At 44.0% G+C, this 18445-nt stretch overlaps 1 protein-coding gene across 1 annotated transcript in view; it reads right to left on the reverse strand.

Moving 5' to 3' along the window:
* The window catches only part of CCDC47 (coiled-coil domain containing 47), a 51384-nt gene that overhangs the window by 18619 nt on the left and 14320 nt on the right, over positions 1-18445 (reverse strand). Inside the window, exons 2-6 of the mRNA XM_073582396.1 lie at positions 11577-11863; positions 11090-11200; positions 10824-10998; positions 9350-9471; positions 9114-9179 (exon numbers count right to left, since the gene is read on the reverse strand). Coding sequence (XP_073438497.1) covers positions 9114-9179; positions 9350-9471; positions 10824-10998; positions 11090-11200; positions 11577-11846 — 744 coding nt within the window. The 5' untranslated portion in view covers positions 11847-11863. The remainder of the gene's footprint in view (positions 1-9113; positions 9180-9349; positions 9472-10823; positions 10999-11089; positions 11201-11576; positions 11864-18445) is intronic.

The following is an 18445-nucleotide window of genomic DNA, read 5'->3' on the forward strand; positions in this document are numbered from 1 at the left end:
ATGTTAAAAGTCTCATTCACTGCGGCAATGAGGCCCTGAACCATATCCTTGACCTGGGACTGTTCTGGTCGGTACTCAGAACCCTCCTCTGAGTGTGTCTCTGATAATGCCTCGTCTGATTCCGGGGATGAGGATCGGGAGGAGGCAGACGGCCAGAGGAATTCTGGCGGTGAGATGGAGTTAGAAGGGGACCTGGGTTGGTGGTCCTGTCTAAACCTTTTACGGCCTCTAGAAGGCCCAAAAGGAGGCTCCTTTGGTGCTCCTGTGTCCACTGGAGTCTGAAGTGGCAATCTGTTAAGCACCGTTACCAAGGTCTGTGATACCTTGGTAAGGTCAGCCACGGACTTAGATAAGGAAGAGGCCCATCCTGGACACTTTGCTGTCTCCCGTGGCGATGGATGGCCCCTGGGCGGCAGGCAAGGTGGCTTCCTCCTGCTCCAGGGGTAATGTGGGAGCTCTGACCGGTAAAGCGGGGGGCTGCACCTGCTCTCTAGCGTAGGTGACATCGTAGGTCTGCTGCAATCTGAGCAGAGTGGCGAGGACTGACCTGAAGGAAGCCTGACATTGCATTTGGTACATTCAAAATATTTGACCAAGGTCACTGAAGCGGATGAGGAGGAGGAGCGGGACTGCTCTCCCTTGAGTTTCACCTGGTGCCGACCGTCGGGGGTAGAGAGCGGAGTGAGGGAGCAACCTGTAGTGCAGTACTCACATACCCACGACCTGTGTCCCCGCCGCAGCTGCCGCCTGAAGGCTGATATGAGAGAGAGAGCAAGGTGAACAGCCCTGCCGCTGCCTAGAAGCCTTATGAAATCCCTGCCCGGAAGTGGTGGGCGGGGCCCTGCTCTGGCCTCCTAGAGCACCAAGATGGCGCTGGTCCAGGATGAGGAAGTCGGGGCCTGCCGGGAACCAGAATCTGGCGTCGGCCGTGCTGGGTTCCTGCTGGAGCCCAGGGCCATAACGCTGCCACGGGAGGAGGCTGGAACCGTGCTGCACCGTGTGCTTGAAAGTAACTGTTGGCTCTTTAAGTCTAGAGCCATGGGCTGCAAGCCCGAGTGCGGATTACAGCGGTCATATTCAGCCAGAGCGGCTGGTGAGCAGATCATACAACGCTGCAGCCTCTTACCTCCAGTTCACTCCATAACAGGGGTCGGTTTACCTGCATGAAAAGATTGCTGTCCCAAATCTTTTCTGCAGGGTGTCTCTCTCGATCATCAGGCTCTGGTGGGCGAGTGATGGGACACGGAGGTCAGGACCAGGAGCTGCCACCTGAACACGAGTCCTGTGTTAGGGGATAGGGTCCTGCCCGCGGGATTCATGAGGATATGGGGTGGCAGTACACGCCGTAATCATAATCCCAATGTGGAAATACAGATGTAGCATATCTACTCTGTATCCCTCTATGGTTACTTGAAAAGGAACGATGCACATTGAGGTAGGCCTGGGTCTTCGAGAGACCTCTGTCCACCTCCTGCTTACACTAAGCAAAACTGATTGTCCTACAGCCGGTCAGAGGGGTGTATACTGCGGAGGCAGAGTTAACATTTTTTTCATGCATAGTGTCAACCTCCTAGTGACAGCAGCACACACCCACGGTTCCTGTGTCCCCCAATGAGACGAAAGAGAAAAATGGATATTTTAATTTTTCCAACAAAAATTTTCTTTTAGCACCAATTTTTTCATTTTCACATGGGTAACAGGATAAATGGATCCTAATATTTGTTGGGCAATTTCTCCTGAGTACACCGATACCTCATATGTGGTCATAAACCACTGTTTGGGCGCACGGCAGGGCTCAGAAGGGAAGGAGCGCCATTTGACTTTTTGAATGGAAAATATGCTGGAATACTTAGCAGTTGCCATGTCACGTTTGGAGAGTCTCTGTGTGCCTAAACATTGGAGCTCCCCCACAAGTGACCCCATTTTGGAAACTAGACCCCCGAAGGAACTTTTCTAGATGTGTGGTGAGCACTTTTTTTAAAACTCTTTTTATTGAAAGATTCCACAAAATAATATAACAAGCATATGACATTGCAATGTAATCCATCAAATCATCATCCACAATATCAGTTATAAAATCATACTTTCAATAATAAAATAAACAAACAACACAAATGAAATAGAACATTAAACATGATGTATTCTCAGCAGAATTGCATCACTAATCAGGAGATTCTTTATCAGGGTTCTAAGTTTGTAACAATTCGGGTTATAATAAGCAAATATTCCTGAGTCCACATAAAGCTTCACATTTATGCATTAGAAAAGAGATACTTCAAGGGTTATATCTCGCAGTTGAGGAGATTATGGCATCGGGGGCTAGGTGTGTCAAGGGTGAGTCACACCACCTTTCCCAAATTCTGTGAAATTTCTGGGGACATCCTCTGTTTCTGTATAATATGTTCTCATACGGAATTATATTGTTCACTAATATTTTCCCACTGATTGATCGAAGGAGACCGTCCCCCCATCCACCTCAGCGCTATCGCTTTCCTGGCCATAAACAGAACCTCCCTGAGAAATATCTTGTCATAATGAGTCCACATTTCTTCATCCACAACTCCCAACACACACAGCTCTGGACTACATTCAATTGGTATCCCAATTATCCTTTCTAGTGTAAAAATTACATCCTTCCAGTATCTTCTTAAAATTCTACAATCCCAAATGAGATGCCAAAAATCCGCTCCCACCTCCCCGCATCTATGACATTCATCATTTACTCTTCTGCCGAATTTATGCAATCTACTCGGGGTTAAATAGGATTGGTGTAACATATATAATTGAATTAATTTATTTGCCGCTGGAGACACCACCGTATGCGCTTTCAGTGCGTCACTCCACTGGTCATCGGTGATGGAAGGGATTAGGTGCCTCCATTTATCTTCCACAGCCAATTAATTGGGTGGAAGCAATTTTGGAATTTAACAAAAAGGTATACAGGGAGGAAATCACACCTGTAGGCCCTTGGGTTGACAACATTCCTATTAGTGGATATCTAGATATTTGCATTCTAGGAAGTGGGAATTGGTACATTATGGCTGCAGATATCTATAAAACTCTCTATGAGGGATTCCAAATTTTATATGAAATTGTTCAAATGATAATAAAATTTGATTTTCAAAGATCTGATTGAGCGTTGTTATACCATTTTGTTTCCAGAAATTTGGATCCTGTAAATTCTGGAGATGGGAAAATTCAGGATTATCCCATATCTGAATCTCCCCAACCTGATCGGAAAACTTTAAAGTATGTTTCCTTTCCCGCCAAACCTGTATTGCCAAACTATATGCAAACAGCAGGCCCTGAGGTGGTCTGTATGAACCCTCCAATACCACCCATGGTGTGTGCCCCCCGAGAAAATGAATGAGATGAGCCTCTGCATTTTTGAGTCCATCATGGAGCAACCAGTTTTTTTTTTAAATATCGTAGATGACCAGTCAGATAATACAAAAAAAAGGTCAGGTACCGCATATCCACGCTGCCTTTTGGGCCTTTGCAGGGAACCAATATTTACTTTAGGTCTAGATAAGCCCCATATAAACGCTGCCATCAAGCTGTGCATTTTCTTGAAGAAACCTTTGGGCACCTTAATTGATGTATGTTCCAACATATATAAACACGTTGGGAGGATTATCATTTTAATTAGTCCAATTCTACCCGCTACAGATAGGGGAAGTCGAGACCATATCGCAAACTTTTTTTTTCATCATATCCTCGAGGGGGTATATATTGTCTCCAAGGTCTTTAATCAGATTTTGGCTAATTACAATGCCCAAATACTTAAATTTCTGTACTACTTGCAAACCAAACAGCACGGGTACTGTTATATTATCCATTATCGGCATAACTACAGACTTGCTCCAATTAATTTTAAGACCCGAGAATTCTCCAAAGCAATTAATGAGGTCAATCGCTCTAGGAAGGGACTGTTCAATCTCATCCAGGAAGAACACCAGGTCATCCGCATTCAAGCCTACCTTATCCACCCTAGAATTTATATCTATTCCCACCACCAAATGATCCTGTCTAATTTTGAGTGCAATTGGTTCAATCGCCAGTGCGAAGAGCATTGGGGATAGTCTGGTCCCTCTGCTCAGATTGAAATATTCTGATAGAACGCCATTCACCAGTATATAGTATTTTAGCTCTCGGCATACGATAAAGCAGCTCAATCCATTTGCAAAATTTAACTGAGAAACCAAATTTCAGAAGCACCCATTGCAAGAATTTCCACTCCAATGAATCAAAGGCCTTTGCAGTATCTAAAGAGGCTATCGCCCAAGGTCTTTTATATTTATGGCCTATCTGCGTCAGAACCTGCACTCTTCTAATATTAGAGGAGGTGGACCTTCCTGGCATAAAACCAGTTTGATCTTCATGTACAATGCCCAATATTACTGCTTTCAGTCCATTAGCAATGAGTTTCGTAAGAATTTTATAATCCGTATTGAGCAAGGATATGGGACGATAAGAACCACACTCCTCAGCAGGCTTGTCAGGCTTCGGAATCACCACAATACTGGCATCATACAAGGATTGGGGGAGCGAGTGCCCTGCAAGTGCCTCAGAAAGGGTCTGCAACAGGACCGGCCCTAACTGGTCTAAGTATCTTTTATATAGCTCTGTGGGCATACTGTCAGGACCGGGAGTTTTTCCATTAGACAGGGACATGGTTGCCTCCTGGATTTCCTCCAAGGTGATGTCTCTATCCAAGAATTCCCGGTCCCCACAATAAAGTTTAGGAAACTCAATCTGGTCTAAGTACTCATCAATTTCTTCCACAGTGTGGCTCGATTGAGAATCATACAACTCTCTAAAGTGCTCTTGAAATCTGTTTGCAATTTGGTCAGATTTGAGTAATGGGGTTCCCCCTCCCTTGTGTTAATGGACAGAATGCATGGGGACATTTGATTTTGTTGGACTATATATGCCAAAAATTTACTTGATTGGTCCCCAAGTTCAAAATAAGTTTGTTTAGTAAAACAGAACAGATATTCCCTCCCCTTCCCAAGCCATTTATGCAAAGAATTTTCAGAGGGGTTATTAATGTATTCGGCTTCCAATGATTTACATTCCTCAGCACAGGACTCCCTTTTAATATACGAAATTGTGGATTTAACACATCCCCTCAAATATGCCTTAAGCGTGTCCCACAGCACCAACCTATCAGGGAAATCAACATGATCTGTTATAAAGACATCGAGTTGATCTATTAATCTATCTTGCTCCCCAATAAGGGATAGCCAAAATGGATGTATACGGAATCTCTTATGCCTACCAGGGCCATCTAGATGAAGACACACCACCAGCGGAGAATGATCTGATACTACCCTAGGAAGGTACTCAATCTCACGCAGATCCGATAATACAGCACTATTTCCAAATGCATGATCGATTCTGGATAAACAGCGAGCGGCCGACGTGTAGCAGAATTCTTTCTTAAAAGGATGCTGCTGTCTCCTTAAATCAATCCAGCCTCTCTCTGCTATAAAAGCACCCAACACGTGTCCTGGCTGCCAGGCCCAGGATTTGCAGCACTCATTCTATCCAAATAAGAATTAAGAATCATATTGAGGTCCCCCAAGCATAATATCTTAGGCTTGTTTCACACATCTGTTTTTTGGCATCCGCATGCATCAGTCAAAGTGTGCAAAAACGGATCCGTTTCCGTTTTGCCGCAAACGGATCTGTTCTTTTGACGGATCCGCGGTAGCCCCTAACGGAAGGAAGTCTATGGGACAAAAAAAAACGGATCCTCAAAAAAAATGGCGGATCCGTTTAACGGAAAACGACGGATTTAGACGGATTTTAAAAAATGGAAGTGTGATCCAGGCCTTAGCATCAGGATACTGTGATACAAAAATCGCAGCCTGATGGAGTACATCCATCTTGACTGGAGGGGGGTTGTAAATATTGAGCAGTATGTAAGGGACCATATCTATAAATGCATATAAAAAGATAAATCTACCTTCCGAGTCTCTCTTAACCATTTGAACCGACCACCTCAAAGACCTGTGCACCATGACAACCAGTCCCCTGGAATAGGACGTATGAGTAGCATGCTTCTGCCACTGTATCCAAGGTTTGTTCGTCCTAGATACAGTATCTTGTGTCAAATGAGTTTCTTGAAGACATATTATCTGCGCTTGTGCTTTACGTTTCTGAGAGAACACCATATTCCGTTTCCTAGCACTCCCCAACCCTCTAATGTTCCACGACAGGAGTTTAAATGATGCCATGTAGACTTCGTAAAAAATCCCTGCTCAGGTTAGTATTTACTTTTGGATCATTCAGCTCCATCACATACAAATGTGGTGATCACTTTAAGTGCTTCACAGAAGTTTATAATGCAGAGCAGTGAAAATAAAAAATCATTTTTTTTCCTCAAAAATGATTTTTAAGCCCACTATTTTTTATTTTCCCAAGGATAACAGGAGAAATTGGACCACAAAAGTTGTTGTGCAATATGTCCTGAGTACACTGATACCTCATGTGTGTGGGGGAACCACTGTTGGGGAGCATGGGAGAGCTCAGAAGGGAAGGCGCGCCATTTGACTTTTTGAATGGAAAATTAGCTCCAATCGTTAGCGGACACCATTTCGTGTTTGGAGAGCCCGTGTGCATAAACTTTGGAGCTCTCCCACAAATGACCCCATTTTGGAAACTAGACCCTAAGTAACTTATCTAGATGCATAGTGAGCACTTTGATCCCTCAGGTGCTTCACAGAAGTTTATAACGCAGAGCCGTGAAAATAAAAATATTTTTTTTTTCCTCTCAAAAAATGATTTTTTAGTCCACTATTTTTTATTTTCACAACGGTAACAGGAGAAATTGGACCCTAAAGTTGTTGTCCAGTTTGTCCTGAGTATGCTGGTACCCATATGTGGGGGGGAACCACTGTTCAGGCACACGTTGGCGCGCGTAAGGGAAGTAGTGATGTTTTGAAATGCCTATTTTGATGGAATGGTCTGCAGGAGTCATGTACGTTTGCAGAGCCCCTGATGTGCCTAAACAGTAGAAACTTCCCACAAGTGACCCCATTTTGGAAACTAGACCCACCAAGGAACTTATCTAGATGTGTGGTGAGCACTTTGAACCCCCAAGTGCTTCACAGAAGTTTATAACGCAGAGCCGTGAAATTAAATCATTTTTTTCCTCAAAAAATGATTTTTAGCCCACAATTTTTTATTTTCACAAGGGTAACAGGAGAAATTGGACCCCAAAAGTTGTTGTCCAGTTTGTCCTGAGTACGCTGGTACCCCATATGTAGGGGGGGAGACCACTGTTTGGGCACACATCGGGGCTTGGAAGGGAAGTAATGGCGTTTTGAAATGCCGACTCGATGTTATGGTCTGCGGGCGTCATGCTACGTTTGCAGAGCCCATGATGTGCCTAAACAAGGAAACCCCCCACAAGTGACCCCATTTTGGAAACTAGACCGCCCATAGAGCTTATCTAGATGTGTGGTGAGCACTTTGAACCCCTAGGTGCTTCACAGAAGTTTATAACACAGAGAGACGTGAAAATAAACAAAATTTTCTTCCACAAAAATAATTTTTTTAGCCCCCAATTTTTTTTATTTTTCCCAACAGGAGAAATTAGACCCCCAAAGTTGTGCAATTTTTCCTGAGTACGCTGATGCCTCAAATGTGGGGGTAAACCACTGTTTGGGCACACTTCGGGGCTCGGAATGGAGGGAGCACTGTTTGACTTTTTGAACGCAAAATTGGCTGCAATAAATGGTGGCGCCATGTCGCGTTTGGAGACCCCGTGATGTGCCTAAACAGTGGAAACCCCTCAATTCTAACTCCAACCCTAACCCCAACACACTCCTAACCCTAATCCCAGCCCTAATCATAACCCTAACCACAACCCTTTCCCCAACACACCCATAACCCTAGTCCCAACTCTAACCCTAACCACAAGCCTAACGCTAATTCCAACCCCAACCCACCCCTAACCTTAACCCTTATTCCAACCCTAACCCTAGTTCCAACCCTAATCCTAATCCCAGTCCTAATTCCAACCCCAACCCTAATTCCAACCCTAACCCTAATTCCAACCCTAATGGAAAAATAAAAATATTTTCTTTATTTTAATATTTGTCCCTACCTATGGGAGTGATAAACAGGGGGTTTATTTCCTTTTTTTTATTTTGATCACTGTGAGAGTTTATCACAGTGATCAAAATAAATGAATCTGCAGCCGGCAGATTCCAGCGGGCGCACTGCGCATGCGGCCTGCCATTTTCCAAGATGGCGACACCCATGATCTGGGACGGCGGGACACCGGGACGGCCAGAGGGACATAGGAGGTACCGGGGGAAAGAGGGGGGGGAGGGGGAGCAGATGATGACGGCGGCGGCCGATCGGTGCCATCAGTCGGTGGTGGCGGCCGATTGGCGCCGTCAGTCGTGGGGGAGGTCTGATCGGTGTCTCCAGCCATGGCAGATGCTATTGCAGCATCGGCCATGACTGGATTGTAATATTTCACCAAATTTCATTGGTGAAATATTACAATCGCTCGGATTGACTGTTAAAAGTGAAACAGCCAATCAGCGCGATCGTAGCCACGTGGGTGCTAAGCCACCCCGCCTGGGGTGAAGTAGAAAGGGTCCTGTGTGTGCGCGTGCGGGTCAGGTGACCTTTCAGTGACCCCGGTCACCCGACCCACAGGGGGGCTCTGAATTCATGACGCCACATAGGCGTCATGGGTCGGATTGGCACGACTTTTCATGACGCCTATGTGGCATCAAAGGTCGGGAAGGAGTTAAAGTGTATCGGTATCCGTTGTATGCAGATGAAAAACAGAAGCCGTTATTCTTACTTCAGTTTTTCATCAGTTTTTCACTGATCCACTGTTAAGAGTAAATGGATAGATAAAAGTTCAGTCTACTGCTTCAGTTTTTAAAATAGGATGAGAAAAGAAGAGATGACCCTAAGAGGACACCTAAAAAAAACAACAACTTTGATTCTCATGGATGGTAAAATTCCCATGTGTGCGAATGTAGTGTCAGTCGCCTGCCCCAGGGTTACATGCTAGAAGTAAGCACGTGCTTTTGCTCTTGTTTTCACAATGGTAACGCACAAGATGGCAATTCTTCACTTACCACTTGATCACAAGTTGGACGCATCATACGAGCCAGCACATTCAACAAGTCTTGGCGTTTCAAGAACTAGAAAGAAAAAATGAAATAAGTATTAAAATCTACAGGTCAATTAGCATTGTCTATGCAGAGGACAAAAGTGGCCACAGATCTAAAGTAACCCAGCTAGCACCAACTGATGATCGGTTAGGGGGTGAATGAGGATTTCATGAGCAGCACCCACTACAGGATGAGAATACCTTCAGTTGTATCAGCATGCCCTCGCAGCAAAGACGTCCCGAGCACCAGAGGTTGTAGATGTGCTCGTTCTCCTGGTTCAGCTTCCCAGTGCTCACTGCATCCTTACTGGTCCCGTCATCCCCTGCAATAAGCGAGAGTAACTTAACTCGTTTACCAAAAACCAGTTGAACAATTGGCGACTCAATAACCTCGCTACAAGCAGAGGCCTTTACACCCCACCATTAACCTGTATAAGCTGATATAAGGCATGTAGGGAGGTGGTGACCCAACAACCCTGAATTATAACCCCAAGTTTTGATCATGGAGACAACCCAAAACTGACATAACCCATAAAAACAGTGGAAAGTGTCTTATCAGTGGGGTCTGCACCAATCTCAAGGATTCGGGGTGAAGTATGTGTGCGGCATCTGCATTCAAATTCTATGGAACTGTTGGAGATAAAGACTGGCTCTTTGGTAGGCCCAAAAAGTCTGAGTGGACTGGCAGATAGTGAGGAGCGAACGTGCTCAAGCATAAGGTGCTATCCGAGCATGCTTGGGTGGTAACCAAGTGTCTACGGCATGCTCGAAAAAATGTTTGAGTCCCCGTGGCCGAATGTCTTGCGGCTGTTAGATGGAACACATACTGGGATTGCCTAACAAACAGGTAATCCCTGCATGTGTTGTGGCTGTCGAACAGCCGTGAGACATACAGCCGCAGGAACGCCAACATTTTTCAAACACGCCGAAGACACTGGGTGAGCACCTGATCATGCTCCGATAACGTCTTATCCGAGCTCGTTCGCTCATCACTACTCGCAGACACTTATCATCTATCCTGTGTTGATCATGGACTAAAGCCAGCCATACACACTAGATGGCTGTCGGTCAATTGACGCTTTGGATGATTGTTTGGTTGCGCCACTGAGAACTCCTGTGTTCTGAGTGAGAAAGCCTCTCATCTCAGAGACAACAATGCAATCAGCAGTCTAAAATCAGACATGTACGAAAGAAATCTCTCCCGACCATCAGTTGGTAGGCGACCCACATTAGACAGTCGTCCAAACCTGTCGATAGATGCGGGTTCAGCTGATATTAGTCTAATGTGGAGTTTTAAAACTGTTGAAAGTGATCAATCATTAAAAAAAATAAAAACAAAACAGTATTTATCTGCAGCCATAGTGGTATTTGTAAGGCAAAAGTTTTTTCTTAAAATTGCAGCAGTCTAATTAAAAGTGCAGCTGCAGACAGAAAGTGAAGCCCTCCACAGCATGTATAAGAGCAGGGTCTGTCCAGGAGCCATGTAAGTGGTCTGCAGCCCTGATGCCTGGGAGAGCAGCTGCAGAGACGATATAACTTCATTTTCTCCCTGCAGCTTCACTTCCAATTAGACATCTGCACGTGTTTTAAATGATCTTTACCGGCAGATGACCACTATGGCTGCAGACAATACATTGTTTTCATTCCAGGTTTCCTTAAAAGCCTGATCACTTACCAACAAGAGAGAAGTTACTTTCCAGCAGCTCACGGTGCGAGTTGAACCAGGCATGTGCCAGGCGGCTGTTCTTGTTCTTGCCAATAATGTAGTTCATGATGTACGCCAGGAGCCCGGTCACCATGAGGATCTCCATGTAATAGCTCTCCCAGCTGTTCTGCAGATGGGCAGGAACCTGGAGCAATGTGATGACATACAATATGAAGTCAAGAACTACCTCTGTAATGACAAAAAAATGTCACTGTAGTTGCATTCGGAGAACTTACATCCACTATGGTGATGGGGTCTTTGCTTTTTATGGTGTTTCCTGAGTCTACTTTGTCTTCATAGCCTTCAAATTCTTCATCGTCATATGGCTCATTATCATTGTCCCCCTCCTGTGGAACAGAAGGAAAAGATCAATAGTGGCAGAATTAGAAAGCCGAGGAGCAGTATCGGGGAACACAATTCATCAAAGGTTTGTGAGAGAACTTTTTACTTCTGCTAAAAAATATAAAAATCAATTGGAATGACCAAAGGGAAATATCTGAATAGATGAACGTGTGAACATATCCATGTCTTGTACTAGACAGAAGTGAACAAGGCTTAGAGTCATATTCTTAGAAATCTGCCTTCCCCACAATTTCAGAAACTGCAGCAATATTCTTCAGGATCGCCCTAGTTCACATGGTGCTGTGCTGCGATGTTTGCAATAAGATGGCTGTCAAGTGGATGCCATTTATAAGCAGAGAGATTTTTAGGAGACGTCCTTACCTGTCCGTCAGTGTCCAGCTCAAACTCCTCCTGTCCCTCCAGCTCCACCGTGGCCTCTTCTTCGTCATCCTCCTCTTCTTCGTCTTGTGGGTGTTGCGGGTGTGGAGGATGCGGCGTGGTCACCTCATCTGCTGTATCTTCAAACTCTGCAAAGTCATTGTCGTCGTACTCTGCCACATCGTCGCCATCATCAAACTCCTGGAACTTGGCATTGGAGCTGGCAACCAGGAGGAGCAGGAGAGCGACCAGCAGGCGAGGAGAGGGCAACATTTTTCACTCACAACAGTCTGAATGGGAAAACAGGAAAAAATTGTTACATATGGCCAGGAAAAGATACAGAATTATACATATTAATTCTGAAACATTTCCAAGATCTCTGCTTACCATCAGTGAATATAAACATTTAAAGCCTGAAGTAATGGCATCCAACTCACCCAAATGCATGGCTGGTAAATCAGCGGTCTCTAGTAGTAAGCCCATTCACTGACAGCAAGCAGAGAAACAAGATGAATAACAATACAAAACATATGCCTGCCTTTTACATATATCATCATACCCCATTAATAAAAGGTTACACTAACATATAGCTTGCCAGTGCTTTTTGTGCCCTTAAGGGGTATTACCATCCCTAAGACCCTATCACAATATGTACTAGGTGTAATAATAAAATTAACAAATATCTCTAATTAGAAATGTAGTATAGTTTTTCTGAATCATTATGTCTCTTTCCTCATGTGCAGGCATTGCAGGACCTTAGGTATCCATGGTTACAACCACTAGCACCTAGCTGTCACTATATCAATGGTCATAACCATAGATACCCAAGGTCCTGCAATGCCTGCACATGAGGAGATAGACAGCGAAGCAGAAGAACTATACTACATTTCTAATTGGATGCATTTGCTAATATTAATAATATTGTACCTACTACATATTGTAATAGGATATTGGAAATGAGAATACCCCTTTAAAAAAAATAAAAAATTAGTTTATAGGGTGTAAGAACTGATCCATCACTATATCTTGGAGAAGCACTGGTGATGAGAAACCTGGCACATCTATCCATTACGTCCAAATCTTACTAAACTTATCTTAGCTGTCTACAAATATCTCAAGGCCTGTCACATTGTAGAAGGATCATCTTTATTCTTATTTGCACACGAAAAGACTAGAAGCAATGGGATGAAACTGAATGGGAGGAGACACAGATTAGATATTAGAAAACACTTTTTGACAGGGTGATCAATGAGTGGAACAGGCTGCCACGAGAAGGGGTGAGTTCTCCTTGAATGGAAGTCTTCAAACAGAGGCTGGACAGACATGTGTCTGAGATGATTTAGTGAATCCTGCTTTGAGCAGGGGGTTGGACCAGATGACCCAGGAGGTCCCTTCCAACTCTACCATTCTATGATTCTATAATGCGTTTCTTTTCAGATATATGCCTCTTTCCACATATATTATGTTGTTCATTTTGTTCTTAAGTTCTCTAACAGTCTGGGGGGGGCAGCATCCAACCAGTTTTCTAGCCTAGTATATTATGCGCGAGATACCCAGGGTTATTGGAGAATTTAGATCTGTCCCCTCTTCCTGAAGGCCCAGGAGAAAAACAGATTTGGTTGTATTCGGATATTATATACTACTTGCCTCACAAGGTCTAAAATATCCTTCTGATGATTTTCCAGGTTCCCACACTCCCACATCATATGCATAAGATGTGCGTCTCCCTAACCACATCTAGGACACGTTGCATGTGGTCTAAACCCTAATTTACACAACACACTACGCGTCCTACAAACCCTATGAGAGAAAGCTGCAACAACCTCTGTCTGGAACAAATCCCTAGGCTGGCCGTGTCTATCTACCCATTGGACATCGGTCAGGTGGCCTAGGTTCCTTTCTCATTTAGGCATAACCTGCAAGGGAAATTTATCCAGATATGTTAGCAAAAATGTCTTATATAACATGGATATGATACCCCTGGAAGATTCAGACATAAGCAGATTAGTGAGGCCATATCTCTGACTGGTAAAGGGCTCTTTGTCGGATTCCAAATCCAGTTTGAAATTGATCAAAATTATTTTGAAATAACTGAGACATCAGTTGTATCCCCTTATCTTCCCATATTTCGAAGCCTGTAAATTTCTGCATGTCCACCAAACCTGGGTTATGCCAAGAGGATAATGTTCTGTGTACCCTGATATACCCAGTAATTTTTTTTTTACCTCTGTCCCACACTTCAAAGATCATAGCAAGTGTTGGATGCTTGACTCTATTGATGTGTAGACCTCCCACTTCTAGAGATCCCACCAGGTCCTTCCATCTTGTGCCCTCTTTTACTATCTGTTCCTCTACCTCATATGTGCCATCCGTCCACCATCCCCTAAAATGCTGCTATAGTGTACCCACGGATTTGGTGTCGCAAGACCACCATCCCCCTTTGAAGTATCTCTAATGCAATCCTGGCATTTTGTTTCATCCAAGTTCCCTAAACAGAGTAATAATCTTATTGAAGAATCGCCTATGCATCCAGATCGGAGCATTATCTAAAAAGGTACAGGAGTTGTGGCATCAACACCATTTTAATCATGTTGGCTCTTCCAAAGACAGACAGCGGGAGGCGACACCAACTATTAACCTTAGTTCTGAGTTGGGTTAGCATGGGGTCCAAACTAAGAGACTGGTACTCCATTGGCCTCACCTTTACAGTTATCCCCAGATATTAGAACTTGTTCACAACTGGGATCTGTAATTGTAAAGTGGAAAACTCAGGTGAGAGAGGATCCACTGGCATCAAGCTGACTATGACCAGTTTATTAAGTGCCCAGACCATCTCCTACACTCTTTGATTATATTCATGGCCGGTAGTATAGAGGTCTTAACTAGTGATGAGCAAATATGCTTGGATAGGGCGTTATCCTGAGCATGCTCAGATGCTAACCGAACGTCTTCGGCAAGCTTGAAAAACATGCTCAAGCTGACATGGCTGCATGTCTCGCGGCTTTTAGATAGCTGCAACACATGCAGAGAATACCTAGCAAACAGGCATTCCCTGCATGTGTTGCGGCTGTCTAACAGCCACGAAACGTGCAACCGAGGCCACTCGCAACATATTTTTCGAGCACGCCGAAGACCTTCGGTTAGCACCCAAACATGCTCAGGATAACGCCCTATCCGAGCACGTTCGCTCATCACTAGTCTTAACATCTCCTAAATATAGGAGAAGGTCATCGGCATAGAGGGATACTTTTTAATCAATGTGTCCACATTTAAAACCACCAATTTCCCTAAAGGTTCGGAACAAGGCAGTCAATGGCTCTATAGCTATCGCAAATAATACAGGGGACACTCCTGCTTGGTGCCTCTCCCCAGGATAAATGGCTCAGAGATGCATCTATTAGCTCGAATTCTTGCTCCTGGGACGGCATACAATAGTTTAACACAACTTACGAATCTAGATCCAAATCTTATTTCGCCATAGTCCCATTTCACGCTATCAAAGGCCTTGGCAGCATCCAATGACAAAATTGCCCTCCCTCCTGATTCCCCCCCAGAGCTAATCTGGAGACCCAAAAACAGGCATCTAATATTTATGGATGTAGATCTACGTAGGATAAATCCCATTTGATCTTCATGCACTACTGATGTTATCACCCAGGACCGCCTATTGGCCAGTACTTGTGCTGGCAATTTAACATCAACTGAGAGGAGTGAAATGGGAACATAGTAATATCCTTGAAAAACAATGGACATAAAGGGGTTGTCGCACGGTAAGACAACCGCTCACAAGCTATAGGGGTTGGTGGATGTCAAAGCGAAGCCCCGCTTTGTAAGCAAAAGTGGAGAGACACTAGAAAGAGAGGGGTCCTCGGTCTAGTGCACACAGCCCAACCAATTCAATCAGCGCCATGTATACATTTCTCCTGCAGATGACAGATTATATGGTCACGATCAGGGTTGCACAGAGGCCCCACTGATTATTTTGCCATCTGTTTTACTGCCGACTACCACATCGGTTTCAACTTAATATGGGAAGAGAGCCCTTTAAGAGAGGAACATTCAAAATGTTAAAGCAAGGATCGGCATGTGTGCTAAACCCTCAGCACTGTAATCTGCTTATGAGAAAATCCCTTTGCGTCTTGCCGTGTCCAATATAACACCCTTCCAGCAATCAGACGCCCCCCTCGCTGCCTGTAAAAAGGGATCTGGACAGGTTATTGTCCATCGTGGTGGGAGAACGTTGGATTACCAGAGCGTTCTTGTATTATTAGTGGTGAAGGACGGAGTAATCCTATCAAACATTAACCTGCTGCAGATAAGGAACATGTAGGATCAACTCCAAACTATAGTGTTTGTCTCATGAGATTCCTACGTTAGTAATAAGGATCTGGGCACATGGACATCTTACTTAGAAATATTTCCCAAGCTCATTTATAGGGCCAAGGTCAGATTAGAGGAATTCATGTAGAACAGCAGGTTAGTGTTTAGGCCGTGCCGTTCGGAGTCGGTGCTCATTTTGGTGGAGTCGGAGTCAGTATAAAATGGACCGACTCCTAAAATATATAATAAATTGGGTACAGTAGTTCAATGCAGAATGTGCAGAATATTTTTTCATAGGAATTTGGGAAAGTTATGAAATGTCCTATAAATGGCTGTTCTATTCCTGATCTAAGGCTACATTCACACAAGAACAGGTTCTTGCTATTGTAACGGACAATGCTTCTAACATGATAAGTACAATTACACTGATGAATGAGAGTAATGAACAACAGCTAGAGGAACATTTAGGATTCGGTATGTTTGAGATGGAAGGCCACAGTGCTGTTCATGTAACTGAGGAACAAACAGATATTACAACAGAAGAACAGCAAAATTATACTGTAGAAATAGATGATCTTGTTGAAGCTGCTTCAAAACACTTCTTATTCATCACATGCGCTGTGTTGTGCACACGCTGCAGCTGGCAATAAGAGATAAGGCCCCGTTACACGTATCAATGTCCCAGCAATCCCACCAACGATCCGACGTGGATGGGATCGCTGGGACATCATTAGCTGATCGCTGGTGAGCTGTCACAGACAGCCCCTCCAGCGATTAGGACCAGCGAGCAAGCTGGTTTCCAATGTAAACAGCGGGTATCTAAGAGCCACGCAGCGATGTGCGCTGTCCAGCGGGAGACCAACGATCAAAAAACGGCCCAGGACGTTTGAGCGCGATCAGCGATACCCAGCAGGGGGGCCGGTCGCTGATCCATGTCACACACAGCGATATCGCTGGCGAGATCGCTGTGGCATCATAAAATCAGCGATCTCGCTGACGATATCGCAGTGTGTGACGGGGCCTATAGTCTAAAAGAGGGACATGCTGGAAATCTGATTGGAAAAGTGAGGAAATTGGTTATTGCCGCCAGAACCCCTAAAATTGATTCCATCTTGAAGTGACGTGCTGGAAAAGGGGCAATTGTCAATCAAGTCACTCGGTGGGGCAGCACTTATTTAATGATTGAGCGATTGCTTGAACTAAAACCGTTTCTTATAGATATGACGAACCCTCAGGTAACCCTAAATGAAGGTCAATGGACACAGGTGGCTGAATTGAAGGAGTTGCTTAAATTACCCAATTACTGTGACTAAAAATTTACAAGCTGAGGATTTAACGCCTGGCATTTTCATAAAGAAGTGGAAGAACTTCCTATTTTGCCTGTCCCAAAGAGGAGGTTTAATCGCAGATGGCATTTCTACCTCAATGAAATGGAGAGAGACAACTATTGGAAAATAAATTTTTTCTGGCAGCTGTTTATGTGGACCCAAGTCATTGCATACTGCTTGATGATCAACAGCTTACTAAAGGAAAAGAAGCTCTGACTGAGGTAGTAGTTAGGATGAGTGGCCTATAGGAAGACTGCCAGGCGCAAGAGGACTTGGGTCCTGACAGTGCTACTGCTGCCATATCTTCATCCTCATCAGATGAGGAGTTTGACTTCGACAAGTATTTGGATGTCATGGTGCAGGCAAAGCGTTGCCGCAAGGAAAAAGACTTCACTCCGTCTCCTATAGCAAGCAGATTGACCATATTTCAGCTAAATGTTTCACTTGCTCTCAAAGAAAAAGAAAAATTCAATCGTTCATCAAAAATGACTGTGCATGAGGCAATTCCTTTATACCCGGAAATTGTTAGAGATGTTGTCCATGTGATTACGGCTTTGCCTCCAGCCCAAGTTAGTGTAGAGAGGTTGTTTTCTGGCCTTAAAATTATTAGGTTAGATTTGAGGTCATCTATGAAGGAGGATCTCATGGAGGCAATTCTATTTCTTAGAACAAATTCATAGACTGCACAAATGTTATTTAGTATGTTTTTGTTGAAAACTGTTTTTTGCCACTTACATAGTTTATTACATAGTGTTATATGGTGTATTACATATTTACAATTTATTACAGTTTTTTGTGTTCTAAAGTTGTATTCCAATAAATATACAGTTAGGTCCATACATATTTGGACAGAGACAACATTTTTCTAATTTTGGTTCTAGACATTACAACAATGAATTTTAAACAAAACAATTCACATGCAGTTGAAGTTCAGACTTTCAGCTTTCATTTGAGGGTATCCACATTAAAATTGGATGAAGGGTTTAGGAGTTTCAGCTCCTTAACATGTGTCACCCTGTTTTTAAAGGGACCAAAAGTAATTGGACAGATTAAATAATTGTAATTAAATGTTCATTTCTAGTACTTGGTTGAAAACCCTTTGTTGGCAATGACTGCCTGAAGTCTTGATCTCATGGACATCACCAAACGCTGTGTTTCCTCCTTTTTGATGCTCTGCCAGGCCTTCACTGCGGTGGTTTTCAGTTGCTGTTTGTTTGTGGGCCT

This window comes from Dendrobates tinctorius, unplaced genomic scaffold (assembly GCF_039654945.1).
Source record: "Dendrobates tinctorius isolate UK_male_01 unplaced genomic scaffold, ASM3965494v1 ptg000071l, whole genome shotgun sequence".
Taxonomy (NCBI): domain Eukaryota; kingdom Metazoa; phylum Chordata; class Amphibia; order Anura; family Dendrobatidae; genus Dendrobates; species Dendrobates tinctorius.